The sequence below is a fragment of the Aythya marila genome, assembly GCF_965140915.1.
Source record: "Aythya marila genome assembly, chromosome: 2".
Classification (NCBI taxonomy): domain Eukaryota; kingdom Metazoa; phylum Chordata; class Aves; order Anseriformes; family Anatidae; genus Aythya; species Aythya marila.
The window spans coordinates 156,475,985-156,502,461 of record NC_139043.1 but is presented as its reverse complement, the minus strand read 5'-3'; the positions used below and the strand labels follow the sequence as shown (position 1 = coordinate 156,502,461).

General features: G+C 63.9%; 1 protein-coding gene across 5 annotated transcripts in view; it reads left to right on the top strand.

Annotated features, from left to right (window-relative positions):
* Nucleotides 1-26: 26 nt before the first annotated feature.
* Nucleotides 27-26,477, top strand: part of MROH1 (maestro heat like repeat family member 1) — a gene marked incomplete at its 5' end in the record, with an annotated part of 43,382 nt that continues 16,931 nt past the window's right edge. Inside the window, 32 exons of one of the 5 annotated variants that reach the window (XM_082754772.1) lie at nucleotides 27-423; nucleotides 1,084-1,320; nucleotides 2,394-2,539; nucleotides 2,716-2,847; nucleotides 3,271-3,433; nucleotides 4,157-4,255; nucleotides 8,254-8,405; nucleotides 8,546-8,686; nucleotides 8,939-9,031; nucleotides 10,026-10,104; nucleotides 11,324-11,437; nucleotides 11,666-11,739; nucleotides 12,286-12,405; nucleotides 12,554-12,661; nucleotides 13,122-13,266; nucleotides 13,377-13,417; nucleotides 13,951-14,092; nucleotides 14,404-14,456; nucleotides 14,995-15,102; nucleotides 15,581-15,700; nucleotides 17,068-17,190; nucleotides 18,178-18,324; nucleotides 18,465-18,491; nucleotides 20,094-20,216; nucleotides 20,322-20,401; nucleotides 20,838-20,970; nucleotides 22,049-22,144; nucleotides 22,278-22,382; nucleotides 22,513-22,648; nucleotides 23,129-23,241; nucleotides 24,344-24,496; nucleotides 25,903-26,057. In XM_082754772.1, coding sequence (XP_082610898.1) covers nucleotides 27-423; nucleotides 1,084-1,320; nucleotides 2,394-2,539; nucleotides 2,716-2,847; nucleotides 3,271-3,433; nucleotides 4,157-4,255; nucleotides 8,254-8,405; nucleotides 8,546-8,686; nucleotides 8,939-9,031; nucleotides 10,026-10,104; nucleotides 11,324-11,437; nucleotides 11,666-11,739; nucleotides 12,286-12,405; nucleotides 12,554-12,661; nucleotides 13,122-13,266; nucleotides 13,377-13,417; nucleotides 13,951-14,092; nucleotides 14,404-14,456; nucleotides 14,995-15,102; nucleotides 15,581-15,700; nucleotides 17,068-17,190; nucleotides 18,178-18,324; nucleotides 18,465-18,491; nucleotides 20,094-20,216; nucleotides 20,322-20,401; nucleotides 20,838-20,970; nucleotides 22,049-22,144; nucleotides 22,278-22,382; nucleotides 22,513-22,648; nucleotides 23,129-23,241; nucleotides 24,344-24,496; nucleotides 25,903-26,057 — 4,055 coding nt within the window. Of the gene's footprint in view, nucleotides 424-1,083; nucleotides 1,321-2,393; nucleotides 2,540-2,715; nucleotides 2,848-3,270; nucleotides 3,434-4,156; nucleotides 4,256-8,253; nucleotides 8,406-8,545; nucleotides 8,687-8,938; nucleotides 9,032-10,025; nucleotides 10,105-11,323; nucleotides 11,438-11,665; nucleotides 11,740-12,285; nucleotides 12,406-12,550; nucleotides 12,662-13,121; nucleotides 13,267-13,376; nucleotides 13,418-13,950; nucleotides 14,093-14,403; nucleotides 14,457-14,994; nucleotides 15,103-15,580; nucleotides 15,701-17,067; nucleotides 17,191-18,177; nucleotides 18,325-18,464; nucleotides 18,492-20,093; nucleotides 20,217-20,321; nucleotides 20,402-20,834; nucleotides 20,971-22,048; nucleotides 22,145-22,277; nucleotides 22,383-22,512; nucleotides 22,649-23,128; nucleotides 23,242-24,343; nucleotides 24,497-25,902; nucleotides 26,058-26,477 lie in introns of all 5 variants that reach the window. The other 4 variants (XM_082754771.1, XM_082754770.1, XM_082754769.1 and 1 more) reach the window with 4 other exon arrangements.

The window sequence follows — 26,477 nt, the reverse complement described above, 5'->3', positions numbered from 1 at the left end:
ACCCTAGGAGTGCAGCCCCCAGCCCCATGGTGCTGGGGAGGGGGCGTTGGGGCGCTGTGGGCTGGGCACAGCCCCCCTGTATAACAAAAAGGTCAATAAATCGGTGTCCGGCCCCATCCCACCGTGCCCCCCCCCCCGTTCTCTCGGTACCAGGCCCGATCCTCGTCCCCTCCGTCCCCGCGCCACGTGCCCCGCCCGCACGTGTCCCCGCCTCCCTCCCACGTGACCGCCTCGGGGGCGGGGCCGGGCGCTTCGCCCTCCCCGATAGGTGCGCGGCTCCGCTCCGCTCCCACGCGACCGCGGCCGTCACGTGCGGGGCGGGAGGGGGCGGGGCCTCAAAAGGAGGGGGCGGGGCCAAGCACCCGGAAGCGGCGCCGGTGGCCGAGCGGCCCGGGCAGGTCCCGACCCGGGCCCGGTGCGGCGGTGAGGGGGGGGGGGAACCGGGAGGGGGGGGGGACCGGGACCGGGACCGGGACCGGGCAGCCTCGGGGGGGGTCTCCCCCGGCGGGTGGGGGTCGGGGGGGCAGCGCCCGGTACCCGGTGGGGGTGGGCGGTGAGGGGGGGCCCGGTCCCGGTCCCAGTCCCGGTCCCGGTCCTGCCCCGGTGCCCCTCGAGCCCCCGGGACCTCACAGCGGGGCCCGGTGCCGTGGCTGGGTGCGGGGGGGGGAGTCCCGGGGTCTCGCGGGGTGCCCGGTGCGGAGTCGCGATACCCAACCTACTGTCGCGATGCCCGTCCCGGTATCGTGGGGTGCCCGACGTTGTGTCGCGATTCCTGTCCCGGTGTCGCGGTGCCCGACCCGGTGTCCCGGTGCCCGTCGCGATACCCGACCCGCTGCCGCGATGCCCATCCCGGTATCTCAGGGTCCCCGTGTCGCGATGCCCATCCCGGCGCCTGTCCCCGTGTCGCGATACCCATCCCGGTGTCGCGGGGTGCCCATCCCCACGCCCCTCCCCGTGCCGCGATACCCGACCCACTACCGCGGTGCCTATCCCGGTACCTCGGCGTCCCCGTGTCGCGATACCCATCCCCATGTCGCGATCCCCGCCCCGCCCTCGTGACGCCCGCCCCGCTCCCGTTGGCAGGGCGCGGAGGAGCCGAGCCCCGGCCTCCCTGGGGGCCCATCCATGGCCGTGGGGGCCGCGCCGCCCGCCCGCGTTTGGGAAGCAGAGGCCGGGCCGGGGGCCCCCCGCTCCCCCCGGGCCGGGGCCGGCGGCTGCCGGGAGCCGCAGGGGCCGCGGGCACGGAGCCCACCGGGAGCCGCCCCCCGCCGCCACCGGCCGGGCTGAGGACGCGCAGCATGATGGAGTCCCGCATCAGGCGTGAGTACGGCCCCGGGGGCTGCTCCCCCCCCAGCCCCGGACCCTCCGGGAGCATCCCCGGGGGGCTGAGCCCCTCCTGGCCTCCCCCCCCCCCCCAGCACCCGGTGCTGCCCCCCCCGGGGGTACCGGGACGGAGCCGCTCCCCTGCCCTGGGAACTGCTGCGGGCTGGGAGTGGCAGAAGCCGGAGCTGTTTTTGGTGTAAAACCCAGGGGCTTCCGAAATGAATCCCGGCCGGCTCCGAGCTGAATCCCGCTTTTATCGATGCAATAACGAGCTTCCCGGCTTAATTAGCCCACGGGGGAGGGCTGGGAACGGGATTACCCACAGCAGCACCGCTGGGTCACGTCGGCTCTGATGTGCCCGTGAGGCTGGGGGCAACCTCTGCAGCCCCAAAACGGGGGGGATTTGTGCTTTCCCCCTGAATTAGGGCACGGCTGGGTGTGAGCGCAGGGGTTGTGTGACAGCACGAGGTGTTGGGGACAGCGGTGACCTCCCGGTGCCACGCGTGGTGGCAGCCCCGTGGGAGCTCCCCCGTCTGCCCCAGGCACGAGGGAGCCGTCAGGCAGCGGGACCCGGGCTCTGTGCACCTCTCCTAATTAGCCTTATTCTGGCAGTGGCTCTAATGAGAAGTGCCCTGCTCCACAATAACAATTAGGCTCGTGGAGCACAGCGCCTGGAGCGTGCAGCCGTGTCCTGAAACCTCTGGGGTGATCAATCCCTTCCCCTCCCCGCTCCAGAAAGGGTCCTCGCTGCCGAGTGAACTTGGCTCTTGTTTGGTGCCTGGCCTGGGAGATGAGTGCAGGAGCCCTCGGGGTGTAGGGGAAGGTCGAGTGGGGAAGCTGCCAGCTACGGGTGGGTTGTGTCGGGTGGAGAGCCCACGAGGGAGGGTTTTGCTCATGGGGTGAGAAGTGAAAGGTCTGGTGAAGCTCAGTTTAGCTGTAGGATGCTAAATGGGAGGCTAACGGGAGGATGGAAGAAAACGCCCAGGGCTGCAGCTCTTCTTTTGCAGCTCCCGATGTCCAGGAGACGTTCGGTGAACGCCAAAACTTTGCAGCTTGCCTGTCTCGCTCAGGGCTCGCCACGACGCTGATGGACGCCACGACAGACAAGGACCCGCTGGTGCAGGAGCAGATCTACAACGCCTTGTGCTACCTGGGGGAGTCGGAGCCGGAGGAGATCCTGCACTCCTGCGACGAGTACCTGCGGCAGCACGACAAGGTGAGTCCAGGGCTGGGGGTGCTGGCTCTGCCCGTGCAGGGGGGGATACCTGGAGGGATCTGGGCTCGGGTGGTGGTGGGCTGCGTGGCCACAGCCTCTGGTGGAGGTGCCGGGGTGGGAAAAGAAGAAGCAGGCGGTGCCCGTGCGGGGCTGACCGGCCGCTTGGTGCCCTGCAGCTGGCCTATCCGCACCGCGTCATCATCCTGAAGGCGATGGAGACCGTGGTGAGGAACAACATCGCCAGCTTGGACAAAAGCACGGCCAAGGTGGTCATCTTCCTGGCGTCTAATGAAATGACCAAGTCCAAGGTACGGCGCGAGGGCTGCGGCTCCTCCTGGCCGCGCGCTTGGCCGGGCTCCTTCTCCCCATGGCGAGTAGGGAACGATCTGCAGGGTGTAGGGAATGGTCTGCAGGGTGTAGGGATGGTCTGCAGGGTATAGGGATGGTCTACGTTCCTCTCCTTGGGCTGACAGGTTTGTTCCTAGCACTATGCACACAACAGCCAGATAAAGGTTGGGTGCTGAGAATCCCCTGATGGCAGGCAGGGGTTGGAGCAGAAAGGAGGCAGCGCCTCGGGGGCTGCAGGTTGGTGTGGGGAAAGAGCACATCTGAGCCCTGACCCTCCCCTGGGGCTCCCCGCAGCGCTTGGGGTGGGCACGAAGCGTGGTTTCAGTGAGGCAGAAGCCCCGTTTAGGGGATGCTGTGGTGCCTGATGCTGTGTCTGCCCGCAGGAGGTGATCCGGGACTGGCAGCAGGCGGCCAGCAGCGTGCTGGTCGCGGTCGGGCAGCGCTTCATCAACAAGGTGATGGAGGAGGTGCTCACCAAGTTCCAGCCGGGCATCCTGCCCCACTACTTCATCGTGCAGACCTTTGCCAACCTCTCGGTGTCCAACGGTGAGCTGAGCGCCCGCCTGCAGCCGGGGGTCGGTGCCGGGAGGCGCAGCGGGCGGCGTTGGGGGCTTTGGGCTTTGTAACCCACACTGGGTCCCAAATGGGTCCCAAACGGGGTCCCAAATGTGGTGCTGAGCAAGCCAGCATGCCTGGAAGCAAGGGGAACTTCTCACTTGTTCATCAGCATCACTTTGTCTGCTTTGTAAAGTAGCTTTGTGATGAAATGCAATGAAAAACCAGTGAGTATCGGTGTGGAAAGGAGTGGTGTTGGTGCACGTGGGTTGCTTGCTGTGTCCTTTATTCCTCTTTTCTTCTGAAGATGTGGGGTGTAAGAGGACCCACAGTGCCTTAAGGAGCTGCTGTTGGGGGACGATCTGGGAAGCCCTGCACTGCCATGGCTGTTTTTCCTGGTGGGACCCCCAGTGCCGAGCTGGCAGCGGGGTGCCCGGCACGCTCCTGGCAGTGCCCGGAGCGGAGGAGCCCAGCCCTGGCAGGAGCACAGTGCACGTGGAAGCCCAGCACAGCCTGGTTTCGCAGCTCAGCCCAATCTCCTTAAAATACCAGCTGCTTGAAAGCGGGGGGGACTTGGGGCTACGTCCCTGCTCCTCACAGAAGTCCCGTCCCAGAGGGGACCTGTGGCTGGCAGCGAGGGGCTGGCCGTGCCCTGCAGTCCTGCTACCTGCAAGGTGCCGTGGCTGCTGCAAGGCTCCTTCCTCCTTCCCGCAGTGTTCGGGATGGTGCCCTTCCTCAACTCCATCCTCGGGACGATGCTGCCGATGCTGGGGATGGCAAAACAGGACCACATGAAGTCGGTCTTCTGCTACGGTAAGCTTCCCCTAAGTGTTTGAGACTGTGGTGATTTTAGGTGTGTCAGGGGAGACTTTTTATCTTGGCTGGAAAAGGAGGGGCTGGGGCTGGGGCTGGGGAGCTGGGCAGGGTGGGGTGGGCTGTTCCTGGAGGGGAAGCAGGGCTCTGGGCAGCTCTGGGAGCGATGGGAGCCGTCAGCTCCAGGTCACTGGTGCCCAGCAGAACTTCTCCTGCACTCCTTGCTGCTCCCCATGGTTCCCACTTCACGCCGTGAGCAGAGGTGCCCTTTGCTGCCTCCTCTAGCAAAGAGCCCGTGGGTGCTCCGGAGCCCAGCGCAGAGCGGGGCAGCCCGTGGGATGGGAAGGAAGGACGGGTGTGCTGCTGGAGACCTGGTTACAGACCGGGCTGCTCCTGTGTTAGAGCCACCTGCAGCAGTGTGTGTTAGCCCCAGCAGGACATCTGAAGAGGCTCTGATGTGCCTGGCCAGCTCCTGCTGAAGTCACTCCTGTCATTCTCCAAAGCAGCTTGAGGACGGGGATGCTTTCTGGTGGGCTGCGGGGAGGTCGTGGGCTCCTCTCCTGGAGCCCTCCTCCAGCCCTGGGCTTGTTGAATGCCGCTGCTCGTGTGGCAGGACGTGACCCAGAGGCACCAGGACATCCACGGACGATAAAGAGCCGCTTTGGCTGTCCCTTGGTCCTTGCAGAGCTGGCCTATCTCTGTCTGGAGCTGCTGGGGCCTCCTGGTTGAGTGGCTTGTGCCTGAGCCGTCCCCAGGGCAGGGCGGTGCGTGGCCCCCCCGGCAGCTTGGCTGCAGGAATCTGGGCATGAAATTAATGAAATCTCAACCTTATAACCTTATAACAGCAACGGGGGGTGATCCCAGGGACTCACAGGTTTCTTTCCATGGCCAGGCAGCAATGAAAGGCGGCCCGGAGGAGTGCTGCTCCCACGGCTGCTGTGGGAGACGCAGGAGCGCGGGCGCTTATCTCGCTGATAGCTCGTGTCCCAGCCCGGGAATGCCGATGTGCTTCTGGGTGTTGTGGGATAAATGCGGGGCTGGGAGCCTCCTGGGCAGTGCTGGGAGCTGTGGGGAGGGACGCACGGCCGTGCTCAGAGCACGGTGAGCTCTGTCTGGGCCAGTTACCTGAGTTATAGGTTACCCGAAGGTCGCAGCACTTCGACCTTCAGAGCTCTCCTTCGGCTTTGTTTAGATCCAGGCAAGAAAATGCGACTCCCAAACTGTTCCTGCGTGCTCAGGAAGCCTGAGTTGAGGCCAGGCCATCTCTGTGACTGCTCCAGGTGTACCTGAGTGGTTCAGGGGGTTTAGGGTTGGGGTGCCCAGCCCTGTGGATATCATGCTGTGTGTGCAGCCAGTGAGGCCAGGGGTGCTGCGGGCAGGGGTGTGTGCTGTGTTCTGGGATTTAGCAAGGCTTTTGGTAGTTTTCCCTGGGGAAAAGGGCTGCTCGTGGCTCGGACAGACGTCCCCTTTGCTGGTTTACCTGGCTGGGTGGCAACCAAAGGGTGGATGGAGCTCAGTCCTCTCGGCAGCCCATCACCGTGGCGTTCCCCAGGGCTCTGCAATGGGCCAGTTTTGTTCAATATCAGTGATACCGCTGGGAGGGTTGGGCCGGTTTTGTTCAATATCTTTATGAGTGATACTGCTGAGGGGTTGGGTGCACCCTCAGTACGGCTCTTTGGTCTCATCGCTCCCCACAGCCGCCCGAAAGGAGGCTGCAGCGAGGAGGGTGCCGGGCTCTTATCGCGGGTGATAAGTGATAGGAGGCGAGGCAACGGCCTCGAGTTGTGCCAATGAAGGGTTGGGTCGGACCCAGGAGGAATTCCTTTTGTGTGGCCGAGTCCCAGGATGGGCTGTCCGGGGGTTCTGGGGTCCCCGTCCTTTTGGGGTACCTCAGAGACGTGTGGGGTTCCTCCTGCAGCAGCCTCATTGCTGCCCCCCCGGCCTGCTGGCTTTGTCTGCCCCTGGGAAGTGCTAAAACCCCTCAGCTGCTCTCCCAAAACACCCAAATTCTCCAAAACACCACAGAGGGATGGGGTCGGGGGTGCACAGGCGGAAGGATGGGTCTGGAGCCTGATTTGGGCCGATAGCAGGGGTGGAGAAGTGGGTGCAGGGACGTGATCCTCCCAGTGCCACGTGGCAGGAATCAGCTGGGGCTGGGGAGGTGATGGTTTTGGGTAGAAACACGTGGTTTTGTCCTGACAAACATCTTGTAGATGCTTTAGGAGAGATTAACCGAAATGAGGATGTTTTGACACCAGCAAAGAGACTGAGTGTAAATGGGGTCTAGACGGGGTCTAAATTCCTTTCCCTGCTCCAGAGAGGTGCTGGGTGTGCTGGGGGCCACCCAGGGATGTTCCTGGTCCCTTCCCAGGTGAGGATGGGTGCGAATTCGGGGCCTCTGCCCGAGGAGCAGCCCAAACCCCGAGTCCTGCAGCAGCCTCAGACCCTGCTGCCGCCGGGCCCTGCACCGCGGGGGTGTCCCCCGGCCCTCCTCATCCTCCTGGCTCTTGGGGAGGCTGCGGGGGGCTTCTGGCCCCCGTTAAGGCCGGAGAGGTGCCAGCCCCTCGCAGCAGGCCGGTTTGCTGCCCGCAGTGTTTGTTCCTCGGGTGGCCGAGCCGCAGGGAGGGTGGGAAGGCCGCGGGCGGAAGCGTTGTGGCCACGATACGAGGTCACGGCGTGACTCAGCGCCTCCGGCTGAAAAAACATCGACAAGGAGGGGGCTGGGGGCTGCCGGGGGGGGGGCTGCGTGTGCCCCCCTGCCCCGTGAGCATGGAGCTCGGTCATGGTGTGGGCAGGGGCCCGGCTCTGCTCTCGGGAGCCTCCTCATCTCCTCTTCCTCCCGTGGGATCCTCGGGGAGCGCTGGCGTGGGCACGCCGAGCGTGTGATGGGTGTGATGTGCCCATGAGTCATTTGTCCCCCCCGGGGGCTGTGCTGTCCTCTGTGTCCTGGTGTGGTCGCTGCCATCCCACAGGCACGAGGCTCGGCTGAGCACCGGCCCCCTGCACCCGTGGGGGCTCAGATCAGGCTGGGAGCGGCCGTTCCTGTGCTTTAGGGCCCTGCACCCCTCGGCCCGGTCCCGCCGGGGCTCGTGGCCGCCTGCCTGCTCCCTTCAGCCCTCCGCCCTGTCGCAATCTCGCTGCAGGAGACCTCGAGGCCTCGAGTCACGAGGCTGCTTCCTCGCCCGGCTGGTGCGGGGCCAGCAGATGCAGGAGGTGAGGCCGTGGCTGGGGGAGGCTCGGTCCCGTGGGTGTCCCGTGGGGCAGAGTTTGGGACCCCCTGCAGGATCCGTCCTCCAGCAGGAGAGGGGACGAGGAGCTCCGGGACGTGGCCGTGGGGGCCCTGCTGGGCAGGGCTGGAGCAGAGGAGCCCCCGAGGTGCCTCCAGCCTGGGCCTGGTCCTTCTCCAAAGCACCCAGCTTTGCGGGATAATTCCCAGAGTGAAACTCACTCGGGGTGTTTCCAGCTCCCGGGGATCCCCTGGGTGCTGGGGAGCCCTGTAAAGCTGGGGGGTCTCAAACAGCTTCCCCCGGGGGGAGGTGGAAGGCGGGCGTCCCCTTCAGTCAGCGGGCTCTGTACGGAGAGCCTGGCTGGAGGCAGGAGGCTTTGCACGGACACGCTGTGACTGCTGCTGGATCAGCAAGGAGAAAAAACCTGTGCTGACGTGTTCCTGGGGCTGGAGGGACGAGTTGAGCAAGGCGTGTTGGCCTGCCCTGGGCTGCTTGGGCTGCTCAGTAACTGGCACGCAGGAGCAGCCCACACGGCACATCCAGGCCCCTATGGTTGGAGGGAGCTGCATCAGTCCTGGCCAGGGAGCAGAAAGCAGCCCGTGGCTCTTAGCCAGCTTCCCTGGTAGCCAGGATGCCTCTCGGAAAGCCCGCAGGCTGTCCGGGGTCCCGGTGCTGTCCCTTGAGAGGCTGCTCGGCCATCTGCCTCCTGCGGGGGCTAAGCCAAACACCACCCTGTGTGTGTGGGAAACCTAAACACGAGCTGCCTTGTAGCCCTGCAGCACTTCAGTGAAAGCATCCAGGAGTACTTGGCGAACTTGGACAAGGCCCCGGACCCCACGGTGAGGAAGGACACCTTCTCGAACGAGATCTTCAGTGCCTACGAGGTGCTCTTCAACAGCTGGCTGCAGCACCGGGAGGCCAAGGTATGGCCGTGGGGTGGGGAGGGCACAGCAGGACCCCGCTTTGCTCCTCTGCTGTCCCCCAGAGCGGTGGGGCCGTGCCTTGGCAGCCTGGAAATTCGGGATTCAGGCCACGCTAATTAATGCCTGGTGTCCCCCCGCAGCTGAGACTGGCGGTGGTGGAGGCCATGGGACCCATGAGCTACCTGATGCCCAGCGAGAAGCTGGAGGAGCAGCTCCCAAAGCTCATCCCGGGCATCCTCGCCCTCTACAAGAAGCACACGGAGGCCTTCTACATATCCAAGGTGAGGAGATGGGGCACGGTGCTGCTGCCGAGGCCCCGTCCCTGACCCTATTCTCGTGGCTCAGGGGTGCTGGCAGCACACAGTGCTGGCGGGCAGCGTGGCCGGCTCTCGGTGGGCTGGTGAGCATCTCCCTGGTCCCCTGCTACAGCACCAGGGCAGGGGCAGCTCCTGGGGGGCTCCCACACCGTGCTCCCACACCGCTGTCCTCCCCCTTCCCCAACGCTGACTGCAGCCTGGTCTCTCGCTGTGCAGAGCCTCTGCCAGATCCTGGAAGCATCCGTCAACATCGGCAGCCGCAGCCTGGACGTGCAGCTGGACGCGCTGCTGGGCACCCTGCACCCCCAGGTAGGGGTTCCCTGGGGCTGTGGGGTGGGACGGGAAGCCCCTGGAGCGGGGTTGTGCTGGTGCTGTGCTCGGTGATGGGGTGCGAGGTGTGGAGCTCACCCAGCCCTGGTGCTGCTCCCTTCTGCCTCTGAGCAGCAGCCGGCGTTGCTGGCAGCCCGTGAGCTCGGGTGCTGGCCGTGCTGGTGTGACATGGACAGCCGGGTTCCCTCTGAGGTTCAGCTCTGGCTGTGCGGTCACGCAGAATTGGGAAAACAAATCTCTCGGGGCTGGCTGACCTTTTAAACAGCTCGCTCCGGGTGAACAAACCGGGCGCTGGCTGGCCATGGGGCAGCACGCGGGGACCTCGTCTCGGGCTGCCGAGCCTATCACCAGGCTCTTAGGATCACTTCCAGGGCTTGAAACAAAGCAGAGCGCTTGTTTTTAATGTTTAACTGACTTTGAACCGTGGAAGTGTCCAGCAGGCAGAGGCTGTCCCTCCAACGTGCGTGTTGGAGGTGATGCAGGGTGGTGCCCGTGCGGTACCGGTGCCGTTTGCAGGAGCTGCTCCTCGGTGGCTGCAGAGGGGCTCTGGGTTTTTGGACGTGGCTGGCCTTAGCAAAGCAGCTCTGGCTCAGTTGCAGCCCGAAGCGTCCTTTTGGCAGACCGGAGCAAGCAGACGTGTGCTGGCCTCATGGCACCGGGTGCCTGCGGTACTTTAATAGCCCCCAGGCAGGTCGGCTCCTCCTGGAGAAGCTGCAGAGGCGGCAGCCAGCTGGGCAGAGGGACACCTTTAAATAGCAGAGGACATCGAGTTCCCAAGCACCTCCGGGGGGGCTTGGCCCACTCTGAGCACACCCGAGCTGGTGCTCAGCACGCGGAAAGCTCCGCGCTGCGCTGTGCTCCTGTGCCATGGGGTGTTCTCACAGCCACCTCTGCTCATCCCAGCACCCAGCACGGGTCTGCAGCCCGCCCTTGCTCCCCATGATGTCCCTGACACGGCTGTTTTCTCCCACAGATCTGTGCTCCTGCTGACCCGTTCGTGCCCCTGACTGTTAAAAACCACACCGAGGTTCTCCGCTGCTTCACTGTCCTCGGTAAGGGCCCGTCCCAACGCCTGCTGCCCCTCTGGGAGGTGTGGGTGTCCTGCCCGTTCCGTGCTCCTCTCCAAGGGTTTTGGTGTGGTGCACAGAGGGCTGTGTTCCCCCTGGTCTCGGCAGGGCCTGGGGATGTTGCTGGATGCTGCGTGGCCACGCAGGGAGATGGAAGGCAGAGGGGTGCTGGTTCCTGTCCTGACTGCAGCCCCTGGCATCGGGCTTGCAGGGGACAGAAGCTGCGTGTGTCCAGAGCGCACGGCTCGCTGGAGCTCTTCGAGGAGGCACACGGGGCCAGCTCAGCTCCCTCTGGAGCTTGCTGCTGCCCCAGCCCCTTGCAGGGACCTTTGCAAAGAGCCTGGTTCAGTTTCAGCCCTTCCTTTAGAACCTCTTGAACTCTGTCAGGGCCCCTTCAGCAGTGTGCCATGCCCGTGGGTCGGAGCCGAGGGGCAGTAGAGGCAGTCTGATGCATCTCTGTCCTCCTCAGTGCTGCCCTTGGTGACAGCAGCATCACACACAACACAACACAACGCAGCTTGTTCCCTCCTGGGCACGGAGCTCCTTGGCTGGAGCTGCCCCCAGCTCGCCAAAACATCCCCGGGCAGGGTGACGGTGGCACAGGCAGGCGTGCGACCACCAGAAGAAGTGCAGCAGTGTGGCAGGCTGCTGCTGGGTCACACCTGGGTGACGTCCTCCTGCAGGGCTCGGGCACGGAGCCGGGTAGCAGGATCTTCATGGCTAAGATCCGCAGCTTGCCCCGTCCCCGAGCCCTTCCTTCCCCAGCCGCACCGCTCCAAAGCCCACGAGCGTTGCTCCAATTCCGGCAGCTGCAGACTGGTTTTATTTTTAACGATCAAAATGTTTTGACAGGCGGGGCAGCACTTGTTGGAAGCATAAATTAAACTCCTTCAGCGTGCCGGAGAGCTCAGGCACTGTGCCGGAGGCACCCGAGAGCATAAAGTCTGGGGGTGAAGAGCAGGCTGGGCCGTTTATAGGGCCCATGGGGTGGCACAGCCACTTCCCCAGGACCCTAACCAGCTGGGATAGCAGCACTGGTGCTTTCTGAACAGCACAGGGCTTGGTGCAGCAGGCATGCAGCCCCCATGGCACATCGGGGTGCAGGGCAGGGCGCTCCTCGGGGTGTGGTGCTGCACCCCAAATCCCCCGGCTGTGCCACCCCGGGGTGCAGCACGCCTGTGACAGCCGCTGTGTCCTCCTGCAGCCTGCTCCTTCCCTGACCGCGTGCTGGCCTTCCTCCTCCCGAAGCTGGAGAGCAGCAACGAGAGGACGCGCGTGGGGACGCTGCTCATCATGAGGCAGATCATCAACAGCGCCCGTGAGTGCTGCGGGGGCAGAGGGGTGTGGAGCTGGGCCCTTCCTCCTGCCCACTGCCCTGTTCCCTGGCTGCAGGGGTGGGGAGGAGGAAGAGGAGGAGGAGGATGATGAGGATGATGCCATCCTGATAGCCCAGCCGGCTGGGAAGGGGCAGGGGGATGGATGCTGGGCACCAGGGGCTGCGTTCTCGGCAGCACCAGCCTCAGAGACTCTTCTCTTCTTTTTGCAGCCTCCCAAATGGAGATTAAAAAGCCCTTTATTCTTTCGTCTATGAAACTCCCCCTGCAGGACAGCAATGACAAGGTGAGCAGTCTGCTCCTCTGCGTGTGCCTCGGGGCTGAGGTGTTCCCAGGGCCCTGCCTCTGCCAGCCCGGCCGTCCCCAGCTGCCTCCTCTTGCTCACCCATCCCCTGGGCCGGGTTTTCAGCAGGTCTGACAGCGTGCCCAGAGCGTGCCCTCCCAGTAAACGGGGAGCATGTCACAACTGGCTTTCTGTCTGCCCCGTGCCGAGAGCACATCTGAGCCACGGGGCTCCCTTCCTGGTGGGGACAGCGCTGCTGTGAGCATGGCCCTGCCTGGAGCACCCGGGGGAACCAAACCCAGCGCCCAGCTGCTGGTGACGCAGCCCCTGTGGCCACGGGGTGCTCCAAGCCCAAACTTTGCTTTGGGACCACTCACAGCATGGCATGAGGCTGTGGGCTCCTGTCCCCGTGGCGAGCTGCAGGCTCCAACCCCGCTGTGGTGCCACGTTCCCTGCTGCCAGGGGGAGGAAAGCACGGGGTGGCTGTGATGGGGACCCTGCAGCAGGCAGAGCCCCCGCCGCAGCCTCTCTCCTCCCGTACCCGTGCAGGTGAAGCGTGCCGTGGTGCAGGTGATCAGTGCCATGGCTCACCACGGCTACCTGGAGCAGCCCGGCGGCGAGGCGATGATGGAGTACCTGGTCCGCCAGTGCGCGCTGCCCTCGGAGGCGGTAAGGGTCCCGCGGGGTGCTGGGCAGGCTGGAGCCAGCAGGCTTCTGGGTTTGCCTGGCGCAGCATCTTGTGGGGCTGAGAGATGTGCTTGCAGAGTGGCTCTGAGCAGTGCCCGTGCTGACCTGTGCTTTCAATCTCTCCCAGCAGCCCAAGAAGCAGCCGCTGGATGCTGACGACTTGACAAGCGACAGCGTGCAGAGCATCAGCGTCAACACCCTCTTCCTGCTCAGCACGACCGTGGACAGGATGAACAACGTGAGTCTGCGTGGGTGTCTCCGCCACTGGGGCGGTCGGTGGAGAGCCCTGCGTGTCCTGCACAGCCCATATGACACACGGGATACCCCCTCTGCATGCCAGGGTGGGCTGTCACAGCCCCGTAACGCTGCAGGCGCTGCTGCCACCGTCCCCTCCCTGCTGGATGCAGGGCAGAGATTTGGGCAGGGAGGCTGCCCCCGGAAAGCTGTGCTTGGAGGGGGTGCCCCATGGGCTCCTCTAGGGCTGGAGCAAGGCAGCAGTGCTGGTACTGGCGCTCTGGTGCTGCCAGAGCTCAGCACTCGCCTCTCTCCCTGCCTGGAGGAGAGCAGTGCCCAAAGGGCTGCAGGTTTTGCCCCCCAGCACAAGGGGCTTGGCCCCGGTGTTCCCAGTTCCTCTCCCTCCAGACCCCGGGCTCTCTGTGGGTGCCCCGCACCAGCAGTGCCGTGCTCCCCCCTTGCAGGTGCTGTGGCCGTACCTCTTGGAGTTTGTGACCCCGGTACAGTTCACCAACGCCCTGACCCCCCTCTGCAAGAGCCTCATGTACTTGGCCATGAAGAAGCAAGAGGAGGGGGAAAACGCCTCCCTCATCCGATACGACCTGAACGGTGGGTACCAGCCTTACCCCCTGTGGATGTCTGCACGCGGGAGAGGTGCCAGTCTGCTGTGGGCATTCGGTGGGAGATGCCTTCTGATGCTTTTTTCCTTTTCCTTGTAGGAAATCTTCCTTCGCCCTACGCTCTGACGACACGGCTGCTGGTGAGTGGCCTGCAGGCAGAGCGCTCCCTCTTTTCTTTGGGGGCACATCCAGGAGGGTGCCCACCCTCACGGCGTAGGGAAGGAGCTTGTGCCCTGCAAAGAGGCAGGCGGATGCTGCGGGGAGAGGTGTCCGGACCCACGTCCTTCAGGGTTTGGTGCAGCCCTGTCCCCAGGCTGTGACATCTCGGGCTCCCCTTGGACAGCACAGCCCAGGAGCTGGGCGTGTTGCAGAACGCATCTCACGCTGCTCTCACAGGGCTCTGGAGAACTCCTCAGCCCCTGGAGGAGTGAGAAATGCGTTCTTCCCTTCGCCCACAGAAGGGTGCAGGGTTTGGAGAGAGGCTCTCCCCTGACAACCTTCCAATTGACAGCTGGAGCAAAAGGAGAAAGCTGTGGTTTAGAGATCAATCACCGAGGCGTAGAGCTCCATCACTTCCCAGTGTCCCATTCCTGCGTTTTATTTCGTGCTACCTGCCTCGCACCCTGCCGTTACCCTCTTTGCACCAACGCTTTGTTCTCCCCCTGATCCCCAGGTCGTATCCTCCCAGCCGTACGCAGGAGACTGCCGGGGGGCGGCTGCCCTGCGCCTGCTGCATGTGCTGCAGTACAGCGTCCACCCCGCGCTGGAGCAGCTCTGGAGCAAGAGGGTCCCTTCCCTGGTGGAGCACATCGAAGGTAGGAGGGGGCTGCAGCCTCTGCTGGGGCTTGCTGCCAGCCAGGAGTGGAGCGGGGTGCTGCCCCCGTGCCGTGGGACTCGGCGTACTGCAGCTCCTTGAAGGAGTGCTCCCTATTTTAATAGGGCCGTTAATCGCCCTGGTGCCACTAATTCCTACCACGAGTCCCTGTTTCGGGTTGTGAGCCCCGTTGTGGCACGTGCAGGACAGAAGTGGCTGTGGGGTTCCCGCAGCACGGGCAGAGCTGGCTGCCCTGCTGTGTGGCGCTCCGCGAGGGTGAGAAATGAGGGCAGAAATGTGCTTTCCTCCTAGAGAACACAGAGAAGTGCCTGTGCCAGAAGGAGTGGGAAGAGAAGCTGCTCCTGGTAAGGGTTTCTGTGCTGCAATGGGGTGCTGGGAGGGTGACTTGGAGCCAGCCCCGTGCCCCCTGAGCCTGCCCAGGCTGTGTGCATGGCACAGCAGCAGCTGGAGCTGAGCTGCAGCGGGGCAGGCGGGTGTTTGCCTTTCCTCACCCAAACCGTGGTGGTGGGGCTGTCACCTGCTGTCGGGTCCCGTCCCTTCAGAAGCAGAGATGCAGGTTAGCAGGGTGTGCCTTGCAGTGCTGCAGGGAAAGCTAAAAATGAGCTTTCAGGCTTGCTGGTGGGTCAGAGAACACCGGTCCCAGGTGTGTCTCCCCACTTAATTGGAGAGCCTCAAAAATAGGGCACGGAGAAGCAATTAAACCCGGGCACGGCTCGTCCCGCTCCTCGCAAGGCGGCAGCGTGACCTGGGGGCAGTTCTTGGAGGAGATGTGGCTGGGGGGGGAGAAGGGCACGTTTCTGGGCTGGGGGCACCTCCAGCACGGACCCACCGTGTCGCTGCCCTGCCCTCGCCCCTCTGGGCTGACGGCGCCTTCGCCCGCAGTTCCTGCAGGAGACGCTGGCGGCTGTTTCGGACAACACGTGGATTTGCCACTTCGTCACGGAGATGTGCAGGCAGCTCAACTGCTACAACGGCTTCCCGCTGGAGAAGGTGACTGCAGGGCCTCGAGGGGCCGGCAGGGACGGTCCTCACCGGGGGCTGCTGCCATGGGCAGGGCTGGCCCGGCACGCGATGTCCCCAAAGCATCGTGCTGCTGGCACCTCACAGAGAGTGGGCAGAGGAGCAAGGGGAGGTCAGCGAGCAGCTGGGCAGGCTTGGAACCAACCCTTGTCCTCAGTTTGTCTCCAGTTCTGTGCCCCTGCTGTTAAAGGCTCGTTCTGATGCCCGGCTGATGTCAGGCTGGGCGCAGAGCTGGGGGGGTTCTCCCTCGGGCTGGGCACTGCTCTGTGAGGGGACGTCTGTCCCGGTGCACCCCGGTGTCACCCGCTGTCCCAGCTCCTTATGGCCGAGCTCTGCCCTGCACCGAGGGCACGAGGCTGCAGGGTGCCACGAGGAGGAGCCTTGGTGGGACCGAGCTCAGTCCCCCTGCAGGGGCTTCGTGGTCTGTGACTGCCTCTTGCTCCTCCAGAACTTCCTCTACAAATGCATCGGGACGACGCTCGGGGCGTGTGTGAGCAAGGACCTGGTGCAAAAGCAGCTCCAGGAGCTCCTGGAAACAGCCAGATACCACGAGGAGGCAGAAAGGGAGGTGAGAGGGGTTGTGCCAGGGGCGCAGCCACCGCGCTGAGCTCTCGGGTCCCCCTGCCTGGGGGTGGCTGCAGGGCACGGCCGCAGCTCCTGCGGAAACGGGCAGAGAAAAACGGGGGGAGGCAGCCTGCAGCTGCCTGCTGCCAAAAGGGATTTTTGACTCTTGCTGCCTCCTTGGCCCTGCAGGTTCAGGGAGCTAAACCTGCACCCCAGGAGATGCCAGGAGGTGCTGGCCTGGCTCGCGTGGGGCCAGAGGGGCTGAGTGCCCTTCTCTGGCAGCAGCTGTTTAATTAGGAGTCGGAACGGCCCCGTCGTGTGTCTGGGTGTGCAAACCCAGCAGGGCCCCTCGGGTGGAGCTCTTGCTCCTTGTTTCTCAAGCCATCCTCACCGCTCTGCAGGGGAGGGACCCAGCTCTGCTCCTCCGGGCTCCAGCCCAAGAGCTGGGGGCTGCAGCAGGGCCTCCCCCCCTTGGGGGCTGCTCCAAGTGGCCAAGGCTGCAGCCCCTCTTGGCTGCCCAGGGGCAATTCGGTGACATCCCTGTCCCTCCTCGCCCCTCTGCTCACCGCAGGCGTGCTGCTGTCACTGCTGTCACTGCTGGTGCTGCTGCTCTGCCCGTCCTGGGCAGGCTCCAGCTCGGTCACCTGCCTGCGCGTGACCTGCAGCATTTCCTCAGCTCAGCCCCTCCTGCGCTGCCTGAATGCTCTGGGCACCGCTCTGTGGCTGTCCCGGTGCTGTAGCCCAGTGGTGCTGGCCGACCCCATGCTCCTTCCAGCTCCTTGTGCTCCCCAGCCGGGGTCCCACGCTCAGCCGGGACCACCGGGACCACCGCGCGGCGCTGCCCTGCTCGAGCTCGCAGCGCTGAGCGCGGCCCCGCCACGCAGCTGCCTCCAGGAGCAGCGCAAACACGAGCTAATGGTGCCTGGCTTCCCTCCAGTTTACACAGCTCTGCCGAGGGCTGCTCTTGAATAAACTGTTTATGGAGTTTCGGCCCAGCTTGCCAGACCTCCTGGAGGCCGTGGCAGAGAGGCAGGACCTGCTGAGCCCCGCTCCCAGCTCCGGCCAGCTCCTGACCGGGCTCCTGCATCCCACGGAGCTGCCGCGTCTGCCTGCTGGAGCGTGCCGCGTCTCCTGCCCCTGCAGAAGCTCCTCGAGCCGCATCCCAGCTGGGTCACCCAGCATTACGAGCCCCACGGCCCCTGGAGATGTGTCCCTGCCCCGGGAGAGGGGAGCGCTGGCTGCCAGGGCTGCGCTCAGCTGGGCACGGCTCAGATGTTTGGAATTAAACCAATAATCGGGCTCTTTTCAAGTGTCAGTCGGGGCCGGTGAATTAATAGCTTTCTGCTAATGTGTTTTCTCCGCTTCCTCCAGGGACTCGCTTCCTGCTTTGGGATATGTGCAATAAATCACCTGGAGGAAACCCTGGCCAAGCTGGAGGATTTTGTTAGGTCTGATGTCTTCAAGAAATCTGTGGGACTGTTCAGTATCTTCAAGGTAAGGGAGCCAAAGTGCCCCCCCGGGACAGCCTGCAGCGAAGGGGATGTGCAGGCTTCTTCAGATGCAGCTCCTGCTGGAGCTGTGCTCTGGAGAGGAGTTAATTTCCTGCCTCGGTGTGCTCGGCACGGGGCTGGAATGCCCTCTGCCCCTCCGGAGAGGGCTCTTGGCACTGGGGCTGCTTGGCTCCGTCTCCGAGCTCTCAGCTCCGTGCTCCTGCAGGCTCGGGTCGGGTCGCAGGGAGGCTGCTGGCTCGCTGGGTGGGCTCGGGTGAGCTGCAGCTTGGCTGCTGAATCCGTCAGGGCACCCTGGTGCCGTGTGGGGCTGCCGACAGATCAGCGGTGGGCATGGATCCCACAGGGCTCCTGCAGCCGTGCGTTCCCCCAGGGATGGGAGCATCGATGGAAGCACGAGCCTTTCCTCTGACTTTCTGTCCCAGAGGCTGTTTTAATTCCCAGACTCTCAGCCTGGGTGCTTGAGGGGTGGGATTAGCACTGCGTGGGCACAGAGGAGACCTTGGCCCTCCACAGAAACATGGCCAGAGCCCGGCAGCCAGAGCCCTGCTCCTGGAGCAGAGGGAGGCTGCTGCGAGCTCCATGGGGACGGGGAGCGTGAAGCCTTTCGGCTGCGGTGGTTAATGGGGCGGTGAGTGCGGTTTCCTAGCACGGCAGCTTAACAGCAGGTTACCAAAATAACCTGGCCAGTATGGGGTGTGAGTGCCTTCCCTGCAGGGCTGCAGTGATTAATGCTGGATGGCAAATGGGGCCTCGTGCCTCGGGCAGCGACGTGCTGTGAGCACAGCTCGCGCGCACACCTGATGCTCCAGCGGGGCTCTGGGAGGCACAGCCACCACCAGCAGCAGGGTGGGGAGCAGAAACCACTGAAAGGGGGGCCCTGGCTTCCAGGGGTACCTTCAGCTGACGGGCAGAGCCCCCAGGAGCCGGCCCTGGGCCCCCCAGCAATTAACTCGCTCATCTGCTGTGACAGGACCGCAGCGACAACGAAGTGGAGAAAATAAAGAGCACCCTGATCCTGTGCTACGGCTTTGTGGCTGTTCACGCACCCAAGGAGCTGGTGCTGTCCCGGATCGAAGCAGACATCCTGAAGAACATCTTCCAGTACTTTAACACCAAGGTAAGCCGTCGGGATGCCCCGTGCTCCCCGGAGAGGGCTGGGGCAGGCAGGCTGCTCTGGGTGCCCTGCGGCCAGCCCTGGAGGAGGTCCTCTAACACAGCGTGTGCTCACTCGGGCATTGCCCATGTCTTGTTTTGCAGGTTCTGGGAATAAAGGTAGAAACCAAGGTACAGTGTGAGGCGTTAAATCTGAACTCCTCTCTGCTCTTTCCTGCTGTCTCTGCCTGCCTCTTGCTCTGGGCTCCCCTCAGAAGCAGCCCCAGGCTGCGCTCGCAGCAGTGGTGCCCTGCCCCTGGGGACCTGGGGACAGCCCCAGGAGCTGCTGCTCCTCACCCGGGGCTCCACGGGCAGGACCCCGCTGCTGGGGCCATTGCCTGGAAGTGCCAAAATGCACTGCAGAGGGAAAGCAAAAATGCCTTTCTGGCAGGACAGGAGGAGTAGGTGAAAATGTCTCACTGCAGGGGTGAGAAGCTGAGCTGCCCAAAGGCTGCACCAGCCTCCTGCAGCTGCCTGCAGCCCGTCCTGCCCCGGCCCTTCCCGGAGCACTGCAGCTCGCAGGGACACGCTCATGCAGGATCTCTGCCTGCACCACGGGAGCTCTTTTGGGGCCAGGTTCAGGGTCTGTGCTCGCAGCCGTGGGCAGCGGGGCCGTGCCCAGGGTGCTCCTGGCTCTGTGCGGAGCGGTGTGCGACCCCCTGCCCACGGCGAGGGCAGCCCCCGCCTCCCCCCACAGGCGCTGTGCCGGGGACGCCTGGGGACTCGAGAGACCCAGCTGCAGCCCGCAGCTCAGGGAAAATTCCCTGAACTCATTTTCCTGCTTCCCCCCCGGAACAATCATTCAATCAATCAATCAATCGGATATTAAAACGCAGATCGCTGTCCTGGGGGGGGGGGGGAGGGGCTGTATTTTGGTACGTGCGTTTACGTATTTTAAAGGCTGCACAACAAAAATGGCATTTGTCAAGTTGAAGTTAAGCTGTCAGGCCGCAGACTCCTTCTCTGGGCTCCACTAATGCGTTTTCCTTCTGGGCTCCTGCTGGCACTAACAGCCTCTGCTGTCTCTCTGCCCCCGCGCGCGCCGGGGACGCCGCGGCTCGGCCCCCGCCTGCCGGGCTCAGCTGGGCGAGGGGCGCGGGGGGCTGGAACGAGGGGAGCGCCTTTTAATTGGGGCGAGGGGCCCTGCCTCAGCTTGCGCACGTCCAGGAGCATAAAGAGGCCTTAATAGCCATTATCCCATTTCCTGGCTCCGAAGGCAGGCTGCCCGCCCCCTGGCCCCGCTGCTCTCCTGGGGCCGTTAATCCCGCAGACAGCCCGGGCCGGGCAGGAGCTGGTGGGCAGGCAGCGTGACCGGTGGGCCCCTGCTCCACGGGTCACAGCCCACCAGGCTTCCCGGGGGGACCCAGAGCCTGGATGTCCAGGATGGGCACCGCTTCCTTCGGGACAAAGAGCAGTGGAGGAGGGATGTGGGGTGCAGGGCTTCACCTCCCGGAGTTGCCTCTTTGGGGTTTTGTGCTCAGGGTGCTGCTGCGCCACGGAGGGATAGACCTGGGGGCACCGGGTCGCTCAGAGCTGCCCTGGTCACTCAGAGCCTGGGATGGGGACGAGGAGCAGCGGGGAACGAGCACACGTGCCGGGAGCAGCACAGACCAGGCTGTCGTGCCCAGCCTGGGCACTGGTTTTCTTGGGGAGGCACCGGTGCTGGGTGGGCTGGTGAGCCAGGGCTGCGCAGGGAACCTGGCCTTGGCTTCTCACCCTGCCTTCTGTGCTCAGGACCTGACCTTGAAGCTGTGCCTCATCCGGAGCATCTGCATGATCAGCCAAGCCATCTACAACGGTGGGAAGTGCGGGGACTTCGTCTTCTCCCGCAAAGCTGAGCTCGTGGCCCAGATGGTGGTGAGAGCAAACCCTGCCCGCGCTGGGCCAGCACTCGCTGCGGAGCTTGGCCCGTGTCCGGGGCAGGCAGGGGGTGGATGTGACCGTCCCCTTGCTCTGTTGCAGGAGTTCATCAAAGCAGAACCTCTGGATGCCATGCGGACGCCGGTTCGCCAGCGGGCGATGGTCACCTGCACTTACCTGGTGTATCCTTCCTCTGGGGGAAGCCGGGGCCGTGCTCCCCCGCGGAGCCTCGCCCCGCGCTCCCGTTTGCCCCGTGGGTCTGGTGGCAGAGCTTTGTGCAGGCTCCCAGCACGGTCACGCTCAGCAGCCTGGCTCGTGCGGCCGCCAGCTCACCACTGCCCTTGGGCTGGGTTCTGCTGGGCTCTGCAGCGACCGTTCTGCAGCGCAGAGCCAAGGGCACCGCGCGCTCCGTTGCGCAAAGCTGACTTCTGCACCACGGTTAAAAATACCCGAACGCGTCACAGCCCTGACACAGATACTGAGAGCGCCCTGCCTGCCTCTGACCGAAGCTGGTGCCACCGAGCACGGAGCCGGGTCAGCAGGAATTCACGTTAAAACCCCCGGTGCTGCCTTACCCCACTGCAGCACTCGGTGCCCTTTCCTTAACCTGCGGAGCAGCGTCCTGGAGCCCCACCTCAGCGACCCCGACCGCACGGAGCTGATCGACACCTGCCTCGCCAGCGTGCTCGCCCTGCCTCCGGACCCCGGGCCGGAGAGGGACGGGATCAGCAGCGATGCCCTGCACAAGGAGGTGCGGGTTGGGCGCGGGGAGCTGCCCTGCTGGCGTGGCACAGCGGGGTGGCGCGGCTTTGTTCGCTCCGAGCGCTGCCCCAGCCGCCTTCACGGGCCCGTGCCCCCCCCCTTTGGCTGCCCGAGCACCCCCCCGGCTGCAGCCCGGCCGTGGGAAAGGCTGCTTGCAATTCAGCTGGGCACCTCGGGGGAAGCGAGCTGCACCATTTCCTCTGCTCAGTTATCTCCTGAAAAGGCCTGGCCCTTCTGCGCACTGATAGCAAGTGAGAAAATATGTGCTTATCAGCAAGCCCAAATGCTGCTAATAAGAGCATGAAGTCCCTCGAGGAAAAAAATCAAATGATCCTGGAAACCCTGCAGGGTAGAAGGGGCCTTTACATAACCAGCTTTTGAAAGGCTGCAGCTGCTTCTCAGTTGTGGTTGAGTGCTTAATGAATGAAAATAACATGCTGCTAATGAAGTTGTTGCAGCTGCCGGGTGGCTGCAGAGCAGCCCCTGCTCCGCAGGATCGCCTGCTGCTGCTGCGGCTCCTCCAAGGTGAGCTGCGGAGCGGGAGCTGGGCTCTGGCCGTCCCCTGCTCCTGTGTGCAGGCACCTGGCTGAAACGTTGACGTTAATAATCCTTTCCTCCTCCCCGCCCGCCCGCCCCCGTGAAGCTTTGTAGTTTTTATTTTTTTGGAGTTTGTCCCAAAATAAGTCCCGGAAGGAAACTATAAGCGTCTTCAAAGGGCTCGTTCAGCCTGGGCTTGCTGGAATTTATCCCCAGGTGGGAGAAGGACCAAATTCCCTTCTGGAAAGCGTGCTCTGAAGCATCTGTGCTGGTGGGCTCCGCTCTGGCGAGGTGCTGGCACATGGTGCTGATTGCAGCCACGTGGTGCTAACCCTTCCTACATGCCCCAGTGCTTCCAGTTAAGGTGGCTTTGTCAAACTGGGCAGCAGTCCCTGCTGCCTTTTCCTCCCAGCCCAGAGGTGGCTGCATTTTGGCACCCAGCACCAGATGCCCAGATCCTCACGTGCCCAGCCTGGCTCTCCGGGATGTGGTGCAGGGCTCAGAGCCTGTAATCAGCCTTTCCTCCCCAGATACTGTATGGTGACACCCTCAGTGCCCTCAAAGACCTGCTGAAGAGCCTCCTGCAGAGGAACCTGACCCCGCACGGGCTGCAGGACATGTTCGCGGTAAGTGCAGCCTGCAGTCCTCACTCCTCTGTGTGACACGAGTCCTCCAGTCCCTGTCCTCTCGGTGCTGGGCACGACTGCGTGCCGAGGGTGGCTGAGCTCCTGCCCTCCTTTCTGACGCCTTTCCCCACAGCACTTAGGGCCCTGGATCAAGTCTAACAAGGAGCAGGAGCGCCAGCGCGCCGTCGAGATCAGCGCTGCCCTGCTGGACTTCTACCTGGGCAAACTGAACGTCAGCGTAAGTGGACGCGGTGCTCGAGCATCACCTCCCCGCTGCCCTCCAACCTCACTGGCATCGGGTGCGTGCCCCTCCTGGGGTGGGCGCTGGGTTCCCTGCACCCAGCACGGCTGCGGTTGTCTCCCCGCAGACCGTCGTCCCCTTCTACAACCTCGGTGTGCTGATCGCGCTCTTCTCCCCGCGCTGCTCCGACTCCCTGCCCAGCGTTCGCCAGCACGCGGTCGACTGCGTCTACTGCCTGCTCTACATCCAGCTGTGCTACGAAGGTGGGCGCGTGGGCAGGGGGTGCGGACCCCGTCCGCTGAAGGCGGGGGACCTGCAAGTGCCGATCGCTGCAGGGGGGCCGGCAGCGGGGTGGGGGGCGCATGGGTGAAGGGCTCGTGTTTGTCTGGGTGTTGAAAGCCCTTGGAAATGCTGGAGCGCAGCTGGAGCAGGTTCCTGAGCCAAACTCGGCCTGGGCTTCCTCCTCTCGCCGGGAGAGGTCAGTCCTCCCCTTGCGATGCTGCGAGCGCAGGCACGGAGGGGAAGCAGAGCCCGTGCAGTGCCGGGGGGGGGCTTTGGCTCGGTCCTGTGATTGCGAGCAGTGTGTCCCTGCAGGGCAGGCACCTCTGGTCCTAGGCAGCAGCCTCGGTTCCTCAGCTCCTCCCTGAAAAGTTGGCCAGCTGCAAGCAAAACCCAGCGCTCTGCAGCGTTTTGGGTGTAAAACCCGAGGAAGGCTGCGAACTGAACGCTGCCTCTGAACGCAGGGTTTGCCCGGGATCACACGGATGAGATGGTGGAGGGGCTGAAGGCTCTGAAGAAAGGCCTGGAGGAGCCCGACTTCACCGTCCTCTTCCATACCTGCCACAACATTGCCATGGTAAGGCAGGGCACATCCAGCACGGCCCCGGTGTCCGCGGGGTGCTGGCCGGTTCCAAACAGCCATGTGGGGCGAGGGCTGCCGGGGAGCCCCAGCATCACCCCAGGAACCAAACCACTGCGCTTTTCTCCTGCCCTGCTGCACGGATCTCCTGGGCAGCCCAGGGGATGCTGAGAGCATCTCACCCTGTGGGGAAGCTGCTGGTTTTCTCTGGGCACGAGGGTCCCAACAAGGACATCCATGCAGGTGCTCCGGGGGTGCGCTGTGCTGTGGCTCAGTGCATCCGTTCAGGGGTCTGGTGTGCAGCTTTAACCATCTGCACTCCCAGCACTAGCACCAAAAATTCACCTTGAGTTAGTGCAGGTGGTTTTGGTCCTTGCCCTCTACACGCTGATGGGGAGGATTCTGTCTCAGCCCCATAAGACCTGCACGGGGCCCCAGGGTGCTCCGGGATGGAGACTCGAGCACATTGTGCTCCTCGTTGGGAGCTGTTGGCTGCAGCACAGCCCTCAAGTCCCCGTCGCTGCTGTGTCCAGCTGCAGCACGTGGTGGTTCCCGGTGCCTTCCCAGCGTGGTGCTGGTGTTGGTAAAGCAGTCACTGGTCCAAATGTGGCTCGAACCACTGCAATTTGAACGATGGGGACAGCATCTGGGCCTGGTGGCGATGGAGGGGTGCTCACCCTGCTCCTGAGAGGGTGAGCTCTGGTGGCCCCTTCTGTGCAGATCTCTGCAGGCACTGCTCCAGGAGGGCTCGTAGCTGTAGAGGAGCTGGTAATCCCTTGTCCTGGCAGAGCTGTTATCCTCCAGATGCTGTGGCTCTGGGGGTCCTCATTCCTACCAACCTTGTTGCCGATTGTCCCACCCGCAGCTTGGGTGAGACCTGGGGACCGTCCTCAGGGTGGTGGCTGGAGCGGGGTTACTGGTGTGATTAGGTTGTCCCAGCCCATCCCAGGGGAACCCCTGGCAGCCTCTTGCCTCCACGGGGGTCTTGTCCTGTCCCTGGCTGGTGCTCCCTCAGGGCTCCATGCCACAGAGCAGCCACGCTGCCACCTGCTCCAAGAGCCACAGAAACCCATCGTTAACTCCGCTCGCCCTCCTCCAGGTGGTCGGGAAGCGCGTCCCCCCGGACCAGCTGATGAGCCTCCTGCTGGCCATGTTCGAGGGGCTGGCAGACCCCGACAAGAACTGCTCCCGAGCAGCCACCGTCATGATCAACTCCCTCCTCAAGGAGCGCGGGAGCGTCCTGCAGGAGAAGGTGAGCTGTGCCCGGCCTCGGGGGCGAATGCAGCCCCGGAGGGGCAGCCCTGGCCGGGTCTTGGTGCCCGGTGTCCTTACCACGTACGCAGCCCTATAACTGTGGCCCCAGCTGCAGCCGGACTGCGGGGTGATGGCTGTGCTGGTACAGGCGGGGTGCTGCGCTCAGGGGCAGCAGCGTGATGCCCAGCACAAGGGGGGAGGCATTTAACACCCGTCCCAAGGGACTTGCTATCGATCGTTGCTGTTGCATTTCTGGCCAGAGGAGCACTCACTCTGAGCTCCTCGGGGCTGTTGCTCCTGACCACTGCTGCTTCCCCCGGGCACGTGTGTGTGCGCTCTCCTCCCGCGTCCTCACGGGCCGGGGAGGCTGCGGTGCGGTGTGGAGGCGGTGGCTGCTGGCGAGGCCGGCTCCGTTCTGGCTCTCGCTCGAGTTGAGGAGTTCAGAGGAGCTCACTTTACCAGAAGAGCTCAGGCTCCCTGTGAAACCTCTGCAAGCTCTGGGGGAGCCCGGGGTTCCTGGCTGGGAAGCCAGTCTGGATGCTTGCAGGGCTTAGAGGTGCTGGACACAGAAGGCTTTTTTGTCTAATCCACTACCTTGAGGGCTAAGCTCCCCCTTTCTCCTGCGGTAATTGGAAACACCGGGTCTCCAGCCGCTCCTCAGGCTTGCTTTTGCACTAGAGCTTCTGCTAAAGTCCTGTTCGCTACCTATTAGCCTCTCTCCGACGTGGGATTGCTCCAGCTTACATGACTCACCTTTTGGTCAGATCCAGTCCAGCCCAGATCCTGAAACCTGAACTGATGCTAAGCCCCGGAGTCCGTGGGGCAGACCCGCGCGCAGCTGGGGCCGGAGTGCTCTGCTGCTCTGCACTTAATCTCTGGAATTTGCTGCCAGGCCTGGTCTGTGCATGAACTTCCTATTTGTCTTAACGTGCGTTTTACAGCCGGCAGCGAGTGCCGAGGTGTCTCCCTGCGTTCAGCTTGAGTTCCTCGTAGGAACTTGCTCGCTGAGCTCCTCTAACCAGCCGCGGTGGGGCTGGGGTTTAGCACGAGCACCGGGCCAGGGGGCTGCGGCGCAGGGGCTGGGCGCACCCTCGTTGGGTCTTCCTTGCCCTGGGGCGCTCGGCGGTGTCACCTGGCTCTGCGTGGCAGGGGGACACCCCCGGGGGATCCTTGTCCTGGCCTCACAGAGGTTCTGCATGCGCCCTGTGAGCGGTGAGGCCTCCCCCAGCCCATAGTGGCTGCCCTCCTGGTGGTCTGTCTGCCCCTTGATCATCTGCTGAAGCCCTGCTGCGATGGAGGGGAAGGGGGGGACACATCCCCCGTCTGCAGGGGCGTCCCGTGGTCACCCCGTGTGCTCGCACCTCCTGGCCCTCAGCTGGACGCCGCCATCTCCTCCTCCCTCAGGTGCCCGACATCATGAGCATCATCCACAGCAAGCTGCAGGAGGTGGACGAGGAGCACGTCAGGAAGGCTGCCCAGCAGACGGTTTACATCCTGGCCTCCCAGCACAAGAGCGTGGTGGTGTCCAGCCTCCTGGGCAGCGCGCTGCCGTTCGACAGGTACCGCCCGGCTCCGCCGCGGTGGCCCGGCGCCTGCACGTGCTCTCAGCGCTGGGGCTTCGGAGCAGCTTTCGCTTAAGCTGCAGCTAATCTTCTGGCTCCTTACCCCAGTAATCAGACCCTGCTGGAATTTCCTTTGTGCGCTCACGGATCAGCACGTCCACTTGCTGCGGGAGCTGCTTTTCCGAGGGCTCGCTGGGCTTAGAGGCGCGAGCAGCGCGAACGAGCAGAGCTGGCCCCAGAGAGCCGAGCGTGGCTGGGTGCTCGCTGCTGCTGTACAGAGCAGGACACCTCCCCTTGAGCAGAGGCTCTCCTATGCCTCATTTATAAGCCCTGCTCTGTTTCTACCAGGGCAGGCAGCTTGCAAACCACGCGGGGCGAAGCGGGACCCCTCTGGGTGCTGGTAGTAAGAGAGCCCTG